The sequence below is a fragment of the Rhododendron vialii genome, chromosome 12a, assembly GCF_030253575.1.
Source record: "Rhododendron vialii isolate Sample 1 chromosome 12a, ASM3025357v1".
Classification (NCBI taxonomy): domain Eukaryota; kingdom Viridiplantae; phylum Streptophyta; class Magnoliopsida; order Ericales; family Ericaceae; genus Rhododendron; species Rhododendron vialii.
Genome location: NC_080568.1, coordinates 20808737 through 20823127, shown reverse-complemented (window position 1 = coordinate 20823127; position 14391 = coordinate 20808737). Strand labels below are relative to the sequence as shown.

Sequence of the window (14391 nt, the reverse complement as noted above, 5' to 3'; positions counted from 1 at the left end):
GACTGAACTTCGCGAGGCCGCCCTGGATACTCTCGGACTCGGTTTTGGGTGTTTTTTGAACTGTTGTAAAGCTTGTTATGTGTAATTTTCTAACCCAAGTGGTTTGGATTAAGATTATTTTGTACATAAAAAAATATGACGATTTTACCCTCAGGTGGTTGAAAAAGAAGCCATTTTAGGCAAAATCTTTGTATCTCCTTCATTTCAAATCGGATTAAGGCTTATCATATATTGATAAAGAGGGTTTTGAATTTACTAAAAGATGGTGGAATCCAACCATAAAAATAAGAAAGTTTGATTTATGAAAAATGGGCTGAAAGCAGACTAAACCGAAGACCATTGGTGCCACGATGGCCAAAACACGTACTCACTCATTCTAAGTGTCACTTGATACTCTCATACCTAGTTCTAAGGTGTTTCCTCACTCCTTTGAGTATTAAGAACATTGTTTGAAGCTTTCAAGGCACGTTTTTATCATTGGGAAGCTTATCGGCCACCTGTCCATGGTTTTCAAAAAGTAGTGCTCCAAAAGGTTTAAATCAATCCAAAGATTTAAATCATACTTTGTTTATCATCATCGGAAACTTAAAAGGTGTCCGAAATTTCTAAATTGGGGTGTCTAGAGTTGCACGCTACTATTTTGAAGTGAAAAGGGCAAACCGATATTGTTGGCAAACCGCAATGGCCAAAAGCGAAATATGGAGTACACTTCAAAAGCTTACACGAACCACACACACCCTTCAAAGTTCAAAGCCGGGAAAAACTACTGGACGTGTTTTAGGCAACACCACTGGGGTGTCGGACTCGTCGTTGAAGGTAATTGCGTTGAGTGTCGTGTCGGTCCTCTCTTTCGCCACCGTCAATTCCTCGGAATTTAAAACGTGCAATCTACGCAGGCTTACCTCCCGTTCAGGGTCCCCTTGTCTGGCAATTGCCTCTCTCTCTCTCTCTCTCCAGACTCCAGAGCCAGTGAGTTTATGCTCACTCCCCAACCATGTCTCTAATCCTCCCCCATCTCCAACCCCGCCTCATTCCTTTCCTCCACCACAAACCCACCTCCATCTACCCCAATCTCAAACCTCTCGCTTTCTCCGCCAAACCCAAAACCAAATTCCAATCCAACCCCTCCGTCTCACGCTCCAACACAAGGTTTCGCCGCACCTACGTCCCAAAATCGGCTTCCGTCAACGGATTCCCATTGCAGAGCGACTCAGAAGTGTCTCCGAGAGACGTTGGGGTAAACAATGCGGAGTTATCTGAGAAGCTGCGAAGGTGGATTGCTTTCGTCAGGTCGGTTTTGCCCGGTGGGAGCTGGTGGAGCTTCTCCGAGGACGTGGATGTTGTGTTGACGGCCAAGCCCGTGACGGTGTTGCGAGCGCTCCAGCGGATGTGGGAGTTGATTGCCAAGGACCGGTGGATTATCTTTGCTGCCTTTGCTACGCTTATTATTACTGCTGTGAGTTCTCCTCTAGTGGGTAATTGGATAGAATTGAAATGGAAATTTGCGTCTTTTGACAATGTAGAAGATTTTAGGTGATGGCCTCTACATTAGTAATATAATCTCTAGCCCGTTAATCGAACCAGAAGGTTGGGCACACACATTTTTAGGATGGGTGCATGGGATAGTCGGGTGGTGGTTATGATAGGTGGATTTAAATGGGTTACTATTTCGCCCATAACAATTATTTAATGGCAAGTTAAGAATAGTCATAAATACTTAATTTTTAGCGGGGAAATTATGGAAAACACTTTTGTGACGGGGATTAAAAATGGAAGACACCAAGCTGGTGCTCTCCCTTTATGTATTGGAGTAGATATCTGCGTAACTTGAGTAACTCTTTGAGTAAAAGATTCATATGAAGCTCTAGTTGAAGAGAAAGTGGTAGCTCCGCTAAGCTTGGATGTATTATGCACCATTTGAACCAAATGAAATGTTCTGAACTTTGAGATGAACCTGCAATCACAAGCACTAGATCACTTTACTTAGAAATACTCCTGATTTATGCACAAGTTTGAGTAAAAGCTTCCGTGATAAATTTAAAGGAACCAAATAGCCCTGAAAAAAAAAAGAGAGAGAGAGAGGGTCCCGCTTGTGGGTTCAAAGTCAATACGTCTCCCTTGATTTGAGTATGAAAGAGAGTGAAACACAATTTGATGTGAACTTGAGTATCGGAGTAGAGAGGGATTTGGGAATGCTTCTCTCAAACTTCAGTGTTGAGTCAAGATTTTGAGGAAATGTCGGAGATGCCGTGGCAATTCATTTCCAATCATCTAAGGAGGTAAGGGTAAGAGAAGTGCAAGGACAAGTTCATATAGTAAAGCTACACGGATATTAAGGAGGTGTGGAGTTGAAGTTAGTATGTGTTCCAATTGTTTGATTCTGAACCTGAATGTTTAGCTAGAGTGGCTCGTAACTACCTAATAACAATCTCCTGATATTGGTGGCTGCTAATCCTGCATCTCGTTCACTTCGCATTGCAGATGGCATTGAGAATTTATTTTCTGAAATAAGGTATCTTTTTCAAGTTCCTGTTCATTTACTCATGCACCTGAATTCCATTTTCCTGATACAGCTCGCGGAGATTTCCATACCACATTTCTTGACAGCATCAATATTTTCGGCACAAAGTGGTCAAATCGTTGTGTTCCAGCGGAACGTGCATCTCTTGATTCTACTGTGTGTAACTGCCGCAATTTGCAGGTTATGATCTTGTATGGTCGAGTATCCTTCCTCAGAAATGCTTGAGTGAATGACCCTTTTTCTGCAGCTAATTTCTGAGGACTGATTTGTAAACTACAGTTTGTCAGCAGTATCTCTATTAGATCTGTATTAGCTATGAAGAATAAGTACCAAAAGGAAGAAGAAGAAAAATCTATGACCTGCTTAATTAGCCAAAAAAATGGAGAATGTTTGCTTAATGATATCCTAAACCATTCAAGAACTCAAATGGTCGTCCTTTTTAAACATTGACTATATAACATGCAATACCAAGGCTAGGGACGTGTAAATACTTTCATGTAAAGCAATCTTCTATCCTGTACTGTCCATGGTTAAATTACCAGTGTGTATCAAATTTTATGCAGCCAATAACTGGAATTTGAACCATCTGGTTGAACAATATGACGAGCTGCTGATCCTATTCTTTTTATTTGAACTACAGTGGTCTCCGAGGTTGCTGTTTTGGCATTGCTAATATGATCCTTGTGAGTTACGTCTTATAGTTTAATTTCTAAAAATCTTTCCTTAAAGAGCAGGAACATCAGATATTAATTGGTTGGATGGTTAAGCATCTGGGCACTAGATGTTGAGCAATGTTAAGGAGAAAAAGTGCACGAGCTCCCACTTACAGGAAGTTGTGGATGGTGTTAATTAATCCACAACTTCCCGTCTCAATTAAATGTACAGAAGTAACAAAACTTGAGTTTCATTTAATAATGCAAAGTCCCAATTTGTTCTGAAATAACCTTACTAGAAGATAATTTCAAGATATTGAGGTGAATTGATGTTGTTGATACTGAGTGTCATACCTTACATTATGCAGGTCAAACGGATGAGAGAAACTTTATATTCCGCTCTTCTTTATCAGGTTCTGGATTGTATGCACACATTTTTAGCTACTTAAATTGTTCTATGTCACGTACATCTTTCAAGAGAACCACACTTCATGGATTTCATAGTTCACTCATATAGTTGTTTTGTTTTTCAACTTCCTTTGTAGGATATATCGTTTTTTGACTCCGAAACAGTTGGTGATTTGACTAGTAGGCTTGGAGCAGATTGTCAGCAAGTGTCACGTGTTATTGGAAATGATCTTAATATGATATTACGCAATGCTCTTCAGGTGCTTTGCTAACCAAAAACAAATGTCTTCTTGTGTTAATGGAGTTAATGTGCAACTGGAGTATCTCACTCTCATTTGTCCTTTTTCAGGGTACAGGTGCATTGATTTACTTGTTGATTTTGTCCTGGCCACTTGGATTATGTACTTTGGCTATATGCTGTATTCTGTCAGCCATTATGCTTCTATACGGCAAGTAAGAGTTTATACAGTTTCCCTTTCGTGCATATAAATATGTTCCATCTTATATTTGTCTTGTGACTAGTGAGAAAGTTAAATTGAATTGGTGGAGCATGCAATAGAGTTAAAATTCAGTAAGATTAATCATAAAAAGATTGATTCGACTAAGTTAAGGAGTATAACTAAACAACTATTAAATTTGAGGTATTATAAGAAACAAAATAAGGAGTACAAGAAATGGAAAGGGAAGTGGTGATAGCTTCTTTGTTTGAATCAAAACAAGATCCTGGGACATCCCCTCTTCCATTTATGCTCTTGTAAGCTGTCTTGAGTATGAGAAATTCGCTCAGCTTCTTGTTCTTGGGTTACTAGTTGAACTTGATAATAGCCTTAGTTCAAGGGACGACGACGATGCTTAAATCAAATATACACCGCCTTTCCAAACAAGTACCTCGAACAATTCAGAGATCAGTGCTCTCCTTTTCAACTAGTGAATGATTGGCTGTTGCAGTCTGCATTTCGAAGTTTTGTCAGTTTATTGTCTTAGTCCAAGTGAAAACGATGGTCAAATCAATTATAGGTAGCCTTTCTAAACAAGTACTTTGAACAAGTCAGAGATTGGTGCTCTCCTTGGGAACTAGTGAGTGATTGCAGTCTGCATATCTAAGTTTTGTTGCAAGGGTATTACTTATTCATTCCCATGTTTTATTGGTTAGGTACCAAAAGAAAGCAGCAAAGTTAACCCAAGAATTCACTGCTTCTGCCAATGAAGTACGATTAGAAGAGTCGTAAATGATGTTTCTGTGTACATTACCTATATTGCTGAAGTTTCTTACATTTCAAATTTTCCCTGCCATATGATGTAGGTTGCACAGGAGACATTCTCTTTGATGAGAACCATTCGAGTTTATGGAACTGAGAAACAAGAACTTGGCAGGTAATGTAGTGGTGAACGGCTTTCTACATATAGAAAACATAAAGGCTGCAATCTGTGCACGGAATCACATCTATGTTTTAACTAGTGATAGGCATAAAATTGTCCTGCTTTGTGAATAGGTACAAGCATTGGCTGGGGAAGTTAGCTGATATAAGTTTGCGGCAAAGTGCTGCTTATGGGCTTTGGAACCTGAGCTTCAACTCTCTCTATCATTCAACACAGGTCCTTTCGAGTTGATAAATGATTACTACTTGTAATAAGAAGTTTACTTGTCGAAATATTCTCTTTTTGTGGAAATTACCTCCTACCCGACTTTTGCCCCTGCTTTCGTAGAGAAAGCCATGTGTATCAAATTTAGGGTCCCCCTTTATTGACACACCTATCTATATAAGGATGAATAAGAGAGGGAAGTTGGAAACACTTGATGAAGGAATTTGGGTCCCTTTCCTGTATCCAGTTAATGGTTTTACATTAATGCTTTTGTAAGAATTTGATGATTATATGGTATACCTATTAGTCACTGACTTTTTGCTGGTACTAGAAAAATCACATGTGCATTTGATTCCTCGATTGATTGGATGTGTTTTGTCAGTCCTGTTACGTTGGTTAATTTGTATATCAGTAGTGTCCGTGGTCTAGCGATGGACCTTTTAGGTCCTTTTGGAGAAATCTGTTTGGTTCATATAAAACTTTTGCCAACTTTGTCCATTGTAGTTCCCAAATCCATGGATGTAATCTTTCTCAACTGCAGATTATTAGTACTTATCGAATTTTATTGGAACATGCCTGCACAACTTGTGGTACCAATTGCATAAGTCATGTCAAGCGGAAGTGAGAGAGAGTGTCAGGAAGATAGTTTTGCTTCTTGAAAAGCCTTTACAATTTCCTTCCACTTCTCTTTTTCTTGCTCGGCAAAAGTCAGTAGTGCAATTTATTTCCACTCTTCCATGTCCCTATTCTATTTGTGTATGCCGTAACTGGTGATTGTTTTCTCTTAGGCTATGTTTCCTTCAGTAGGTGAAAATGATCGCTATCCTTTATACGTTGGATGGGAATGGTGGTGCATTTTCCATTGTTCCAATGGTATTACTGCAGTTTCTATTCAATAGTGTTTCAATTAAACTCCCAAAAGGGTATCGCGGATATTTTCTTTTGGGTAAGTAGGTATAGTTGTACTTTGAAATGCTAGGTAACAACAATAAAAGAATGTATTGTTATGGAAGATTATGTTGTGGAATACCTATAATGATTAGCATTCTATAGGGAGGGAGTTGTTAAACCTGCCTTTCCCTCAATGTAGTAGAGATAATATAAGCTCTATAATCCAAGAGAAAAATGCGAATAGTTCAGCCCACAGATCTCCTTCTTGGTCAATAAAATATTAAAATTACTCTCTTATCTCTTGAAAAACTTCGTGATACATAGAGCTATGCCTGCTATAGTATAGATGTAGATGTTTCAAGACTACTCGTTTAAGTTTTGTGCAATTACTTGAACATGTAATTATTCACAACGAATTTGTATTAGAATTGTGCTGGAATTAATGTATGTGGACATACACCAATGGTTTGACTTTTGCCATGACAAAAAGGGCACAAATTTTGGTAACATGATTTCATCAAATTCAAGAACAGGCAGATCTACTTCAAGAAAGATTTTTTGAAGTTTGGACACCATATGGGGTTGTCACAGATCGGTGCTTTCTTTTAGACAAGCATTGATGTCAGTTAAGATTACAAGCCACTGTTAAAAATGCTTCCATGTATATCGTTTAGAAAATAGAACTGGCTTCTTCATTATGATACAAAATTTAACTTCTGGTTTATTTTGCATGTTTAAATTTTATAGGTTATTGCTGTGCTGATAGGAGGGATGTCTATTCTGCATGGTAAAATAACAGCAGAGCAATTGACAAAGTTCATATTGTACGGTGAATGGCTGATTTTTTCGACATGGTGGATTGGAGACAGTTTTTCATCTTTGATGCAATCTGTTGGTGCAAGTGAAAAAGTCTTCCAATTGATGGATTTTTTACCAAGTGACCAGTTCCTAGCTCAAGGCAAGCATATATGGCAGTTTCTTAGTATTTTCTTCAGTGTGCCAATGTGTAAAAGCCTATAGAAAGGATCCGTGATTGTTCATTAAATAGCTTGTGGTTCACTTCCAAGTTTCGTACTCTATCTTTTGTACCATCATACGCATAGACAGCCTGGACCTGGGCATTCGCTTTTGCATTAGTAGGCAAGCAATCTTCTTGTAAGATTTAAATGGACAAAGTTAGCGTAATTCTATCATATGATTGTTGCAGAGGATATGGGAGTTAAATGATAAAGGAGTGGTAGGCAGCGAAAGAGGACAGGAGTGCTTATGTAAGGATGAACCGATGAAGACACTATAAAATTCTGCCCTAATACTGAATAAGGGCCTAAAGGCAAAACCATCAAAATCCACCTCTATAAATGCATCATTTTTGTGATTGCAACTGTTACCGGAACCCTCTATTGTTATCAGAGCCGGGGGCCAAGGCACAGCAGGCTGCTGTGACCTATAAATGAGCCTCATCGCGAATCCGAAAATGTGATCTGAACCATGACTGTATTTCTTAGCAATGTTCTAAAAGTTGCTAGGCGCTAGTCGGGCTGTCAGCCACCTTCGAGCTTCAAAGCCTAGTAATCGGCGATTAATCAACGCATAGTAATTAGTTGGATCTAGTCGGATAGACCCCTCCAGTGAATTGCCAATTAATTCCTATTTTTAGAACATTGTTTCTTAGGGGCACAACAGGCTCCCGGTTCTGTTACGCGACTGTTGTCTTTTAAATAATTTTGGCACATTCACTCCTGTTTGCCTTTTTTTTTTTTCAAGTTCCGAATTGCAATCAATGGAAAAAACGGTTCATTTAACCGACCCCAATTGATTGGGACTTAATACTTTGGTTTGGTTTGGGTAATTGATTATCGGATGTCAACTTGTTGCAGGATTAAAGTTGCCAGAGCTGAGGGGGCATATTGAGTTTGTGAATGTATCCTTTCATTATCCTTCAAGAGCAATGGTACACTTTTTAGCCCTCAAGGCTTTATCTTTTAACACACTGAGACTTGCATCTTCCTTCTTGCTTGGATGTTGCTTGATATTGGAAACGTCTAGGTCCTAGGACCTAATGCTGTTTGGCTCTTGGTTGCATGTGCATGATGCACCAACTACAAAGTAACCTTGTCCACTATGAGATTTTCAGTTAGAAATGCACAAAACTCACCTAGTGTTTTCCCCATTCTACAAACGCTTCAAAAGTATCCATTACCAAATAACCACTACGAAATGAGGTTACTGTTGAAGTCTTGAGCTGCTCCATATACGAGGACAGTATTTTACCGAGGAAAGAAATGGAGAATATAGAGAAAAAGATTACCATTGTATGAAATTTCTATAAAAAAATTTCACGTCTGAAACTGATTACACACTTTTTTTCACCATGCATATTTGCTTCTATTGCACTGCTTCTGCTGTGTTAGAATGTTTTTAGCTTTGGGAGTTTCTCAGCTCCTTGAATAATTAACATGGGTCATGTGGTTTTTGTGATATCTATACTCCATATTGCTACCTCTGTCTTGCAATAATGTTGCTTTCTTTTTTTGTTCGGAAATATGATTAAATTAGTTGTACCAGTAGTGTTTGTGTTCACTTATAAACTTTTGGAGCTATTGTTGTATTTTGATATTCTCATCATCTGAACAGGTACCTGTACTGAAAAATTTAAACGTTTCAGTGCATCCTAATGAAGTAGTTGCAATTGTAAGTAAGTGTTTTTCTCTTTATTGGTGCTTTTCCTTCCTTAACGACCGTTAAAATTAAACAAAGCTACATTCTGCTGTTGGTTAGGTTGGTCTTAGTGGTAGTGGGAAAAGCACTCTTGTAAATCTTCTTCTTCGTCTTTATGAGCCAACAAGTGGTCAGGTGAGCTCCTTTACCTTGTGCTGGCCTCGTAACATCTTGGAATTGAGTAAACTAAAGAGAAGAATTGGTGCTTTGTACTCGAGGGGACCATATTGATGCAAATACATTTCTGGCCACAAAAAGCCTTTCAGAAAGATACAGAAGTACTGTATGTCTAGCAATATCTGCTGCAGGTTACTTGAAGAACTCAAAAAGGCTTCTGATTTTATAGAGGGTCTCTGCCTTTTATAGAGAATCTAAAACGCTTCTGGTTGTTCCTGACAAGGAAATTCTGGAAATAAATTAAGCTGAAATATTATGGAAATCTACTGAAGATGCTATATAATAAGTTTGGAGCTGTAGTCGTGTGATCATTGGGAAATCTTTCACTTCACTTCTTTCATGAAATACCATGGTTGACTTTTTTTTTTTGAACGGCAATACCATGGTTGACAAGGCTTCAATTAAAAACCAGATATTGCATCATTCCTTTGTTTTCATTTGGTCTTATGGTACACAAATTTAGATTAACGGCTTTGTGTTTTGTAGATTTTAATTGATGGCCTCCCTCTTAAGGACTTGGACATCAAGTGGTTGAGGCAACGAGTTGGATATGTGGGACAGGTACATATTTTCAAGTTTTAGCCCCTTCTAAAGTGAAACATATAAGACATTTCTTTCCTTACTGGAAAAGGTTTTCCATAGGAACCCCGACTCTTCCGTTTGGATGTAAGTTCAAACATAAGATACGGATGCGTGCGATGTATAACGCAGGAGGATGTGGAATGGGCTGCCAAGCAGGCGTATGCTCACGACTTCATCCTATCACTACCTAATGGTTACCAAACAATTGTTGATGATGACTTGCTCAGTGGAGGACAAAAGCAACGAATTGCAATTGCTCGCGCCGTTCTTAGGGACCCAAACATTTTGATCCTTGACGAAGCCACTAGTGCTTTAGATGCAGAGAGTGAGCACAATGTCAAGGTATCTTATATCCATGACAAATTCTATAAAAACCCTAGCACATGGGAACTTTTAAGTCACTGATTCATTGCATGTGTTGTACATAGGGTGTCCTTCGTGCCGTAAGGAGTGACAGGAAAACCCAGAGAGCCGTCATAATAATTGCACACAGGTAAGGCCGTCTATACTCTGCATTTCAGTATATGGATGGCAAGTTCTGATTCATGTTTCCCTCTTTCTGCAGACTCTCCACAATACAAGCTGCTGACAGAATAGTGGTAATGGATGGTGGTCAAATTGTTGAGGTATGTGCTCTGATTGTTGGATTTCCAAAGTTCAAATTGTTGAGGTATGTGCTCTGATTGTTGGATTTCCAAAGTAGTGGAAATATTCTCGTACTTTCTTGTTTATATGACGGTGGTTCTCTAGTTTACAAAGTAGCACGAATATGGACACAGATGCCACGGCACAGATATGCCTATGGCATGGCAGTTCAACAAGATCAGGGCATGACATAGGTAGTAAAACTCTGGAAGCAGTTTTTCTCCAAACATTGAGTTTGTGCCAAAGATTCCCCTCAACCAAATTTTTAGATTCTAGGCGATTTCTAGAACCGAGAATGGCCCCAAAATACAAATTTGAAGAAGCTGGGCTTGGGTCCTTTCGGGATAGGTTTTTTATTCCAAGTGTTTGAAAAGTTGATTTTCATCTTTTGCCACAAAACTACTGGCTTTTTTTTGCAGCTTAATCTTGATTCATTAATCGCACAACCACATAAAAGAAGTTTCCAAATTCTGCTAGAATCTGAGAGTTACTATCTAAAACAAAATCTTCATCTACAATTCGGAAGTATTTCTACAACTATTGCAAGCACCCTGACATAGCTGGGACACGGATTTTCAAATGTTTGGCATGTGCTAGGAAGTGTTAAAGGCGGGTAGTGTCCAACTCGGACAAACCACCTTGTTGGAAGTGTAATGCTTCTTAGGCTATTTATTCATCTGGTGACCATAAGCAACCGACAACCTCACAAGGATGGTACCAAAAGAACTTCCCAGTTCCCACTTCTTTAGCATGCAAAGGAGCCAAGCTGATTCTGAAGGTTTTGATACTGCTATCCTTATATGACATCACCATTATTTATACATGCAGATGGGCGACCACATTGAGCTTCTGACTAAAAATGGCATGTACGCACGACTAACCAAGAGACAAGCTGATGCTGTGGCATGATATGCAACAAATTGACGCTGATGTTCTTGTGTGTGTTTTTCTGCAAAGATGTTGACTTTTTTCTTCAGAGAATGCTGTGCTTTGGTAGCAGTATGGAGTTGAATCAGTGCATTTTCACTGATTACCATTTTTACCATTTGCAATAGCATCAGTCCAGCGAAGAAGAGTTCGGAAATTTTCCTGAATGAGGAACTAAAGTATATAATTGAAGCAGTTGCAGAGCACCCGTATCAAAGTTCTTGGCAGGGCAGCGTCATCCTTGATTTGATACATCTTATTCTTTACTCTGAATTTACTTACATTTTTTAATAAGAACCCTTGAATAAGGTTTAATGCCACACAGTGTAACTTGCGTATCTCCACTCTGTGGAGTTCTGTCTTCTTTGAGGTACCATCTTGTTAGGGGGAAGAAATTCCCATCACAGCAACCAAGCCATTGTAAAGTATACGGGCTTTTTACAACACTTCTTTTTGTCACAAGACACATAAATAATACTAGTGAATATGCCCATGAGGTGTGTATGACATTTTACAGTTGGCGGTTTCTTTAATTAGCGTTGCGCATGGATCGGAAGATGCAAGTTAATAGTGTTCATTTTACTCACTGTCATCACTGCAGGAACCATGTTCCCTTCCCTTTACGCTGAAGATGAATAATCGTCCTCTTTTGTCTATTTAAGTGAGTTTTACATGAGCAAGGAGAAGCCGAGAAGGTCTGTTTATTTTATTTTATTTTTTTGATCGGCGAAGGTCTGTTTATTGGCCCGGGCACTCATACTCTAGTTGATGAGGTTGGGAGTTCAACAACCACTTCTTCCTACCATGCCTGTTGGCTTTACCGCACAAGCTAGGCTGCGGGGTTTCCAATGTCAAAAACAAGGAGAGGGGGCAATAGCCCAAATACTTGGAGGCGAAGTGAAGCAGGGAGAGATGGCCCACAAATTGAGCACTTTTCTTTCCTTTCAGAAGAGTTCTGCTAGTAGCTCAATTACTTACACACACATTTGTGTGTAAAAAATTGTGTGCAAGTGGTTGTGTTTTTATAGTTTTTGCCTTCAAAACTATAAGTAGACGGAGGCGTGGATTCACAAATGTTTTTTAACCTTTTTGAAAAGACCATAACTCAGCAATTGAAATTTTCTATCTTCTTGTATGACTAATAAGGCATTCCCATAATCGTAACAACGTATTTCTCCAGTCAGCCACAACATGATACTAAACTATTAGACATGCATTATACAAGTGTATGCTAAATACAATAGGACATTTACATAATTATGTTAAATATATGAAGATTCGGGACGGTTCAAGGGACACCTAAACAAACACCTAAAAAAACACCCCAAATCTCAATTTCATAGTTCCAGGTCAAATTTTTATGATCCGAACCGTTCAATGTATGCAGAATGTTATTTTAAGGGTGCCCATGAGAAATTAGCAAAAAAAATGGCCGGGATAGGCTTGATTTGAACAGTTTTTATTTGAACTGTTCAATAAAAAACTTTTCGAAACTGTTTTGATCAAGCCTTTCCCGGTCATTTTTTTTGCTGATTTCTCGCGGGTATCCTTAAAATCACGTTCTGATCACATTGAACGGCTCAGCTCATCAAAATTTGATCGAGAACTATGAGTTGTTTTTTTAGGTGTTTTTTTGGGTGTCCCCGGAACCGCCCGTATGAGATTAGTAGTGGAGTTTTTAAGTATGAATAGGGCGCATGTGATCCTGGGCATTCCCAATCACAATATGTTAACAGAAAGTGTAATTTTTTTTCTTGTTTAAGTACATGCAAGAAACTTACAGTAGCCTAGTCGATCTTGAGGGTTTAGGCAATGAGACTCTAAGATGAGAATCGAACCCAGGGCCTCATCCCTGGTAAAAAGAGCACCTTACCATTGGGCTATCCTTTGTTCTCAGAAAGTGTATACTTTGAACCCTTACTTACCTGCTAGCAAGGATGAGATCATATATGGGGGTCTAGTGGCTGCGACCGTCACGATAAGAATTTTAGAAAATGCAATTATTATATGTAAAAAAAAAATATTATGCCCAACTTATATAGTCTCGCCGCTACTAGATTTTTTTAGTATACATTTCGCCATTGCTAGGGTAAAATCCTGGTTCCGTCCTTGCCTGTAAGCGTAAACATTAGTTATTGATGAACTGACTAGAGATATTTAGGATTTTATCATGTGGATAGTGCATGTTATTTGCGAATTATTTTTTCTTAGTAAATAAAATTGCAAGAAGTGTTAATGCTAAACTAAAAACTTGAAAAGAAGCATTGGAGTTATAAAAGAAAAAGGATTAGTAGGAGTAAAATAAATTACATGGAATGCAAGTTTAGTGGTAATAAAAGTGCTAGTAATGACAACCCAACTCAAAGCAGAAATTATCAAGTAGTGAGCGTCTTCTTGACTCAATTGTATGGAAGGATGGTGGATGACATAGAGTACAAATTAGATGGATTAAGTGGCGGAGTGATTCTAGACTGGTGGGGGCCATAGAGATTTTGGTCCGTGGTGCGCGCAAATTGACCCGGGAATACTCTGCGTTACCAAAAAAAAAAGACACCTCAAAGTTAAAAGAAAAATAGCATATTGCTAAGTGTTGTCGATCACGTACTGTACTAGCAATGTACACAGCTTGATGATTGGTACCTGCCAAAATATCAAGCATATCGGCTTGTACATGGTCTGTAGCAGAATCTCGTCAGGTACAAAAATACTATTTTTTTTCTCTTTGAAAAAAAGGCTTGAATTTTAAAATAATTAAACAAAACTTGGAGTCCATAATATGTTAATCATGTTAATTTTTTGTTAGAATTAATCTCTATTATATAGTATTGCAGGTAGGGCTGTAAACAAACCGAGCAGCTCGCGAGTTCAGCTCGACTCGTTAAGGCTTGGCTCTCAGCTCGGCTTATTCGACAAAATCTCGGCTCGTTAAGGTTGTCTCGGCTCGATTAAAAATTCTCGTTTAGTAAATGACTTAGCTTTGCTCAATAAGGCTTGTTATGGCTCAAGCTCGAGCTTGAGTTTTTAGCTCATTTAGTAAACGAATCGAGCTCGACAAAGCTCGGTTCGGCTCGTTTACGGCCCTAAATTTGCAAGGGTGTTTTCATGAGAAGTTCCCCGAGTGCTACAAGTGTCTTGACATGAAGTTTCTGAATACAGTAGCGCAAAACCTGTGATATGCACAGGACTTTAACAGGGGTTTGACCAAAGTTTAATAAAGGATCACTTTTTAAAAAAAATTAGTTTTGCGTCACATATTTGGGGATCATAAATTTGTCACAATGGGCG

The 14391-nt window shown here is 38.8% G+C and overlaps 1 protein-coding gene across 2 annotated transcripts; it reads left to right on the top strand.

The window, feature by feature from the left end:
- The first annotated feature begins 750 nt into the window (after positions 1–750).
- Positions 751–11639, top strand: LOC131310824 (ABC transporter B family member 26, chloroplastic). 2 transcript variants are annotated; one of them, XM_058338037.1, is made up of 19 exons: positions 751–1456; positions 2574–2701; positions 3162–3204; positions 3543–3587; positions 3720–3842; positions 3932–4035; positions 4736–4790; positions 4886–4956; positions 5076–5178; positions 6805–7015; positions 7935–8008; positions 8692–8748; positions 8836–8910; positions 9439–9513; positions 9595–9876; positions 9963–10027; positions 10100–10160; positions 11008–11116; positions 11235–11639. In XM_058338037.1, exons 1-18 carry the CDS (start codon positions 995–997, stop codon positions 11086–11088), a joined length of 2115 nt encoding a protein of 704 aa, XP_058194020.1. In that variant the 5' UTR covers positions 751–994; the 3' UTR covers positions 11089–11116; positions 11235–11639. The 2 variants fall into 2 exon arrangements, with proteins under 2 accessions (XP_058194020.1, XP_058194019.1); XM_058338036.1 differs by having other exon boundaries at positions 11008–11639.
- Positions 11640–14391: the final 2752 nt, after the last annotated feature.

Bases quoted from the DNA above. Each gene is read 5' to 3' on its own strand.
- LOC131310824 (XM_058338037.1), top strand. From the start codon at position 995: ATGTCTCTAATCCTCCCCCATCTCCAACCCCGCCTCATTCCTTTCCTC. The intron at 3,843-3,931 runs GTGCTTTGCTAA...GTCCTTTTTCAG, and splicing joins TATTACGCAATGCTCTTCAG to GGTACAGGTGCATTGATTTA. The intron at 9,877-9,962 runs GTATCTTATATC...TGTTGTACATAG, and splicing joins AGAGTGAGCACAATGTCAAG to GGTGTCCTTCGTGCCGTAAG.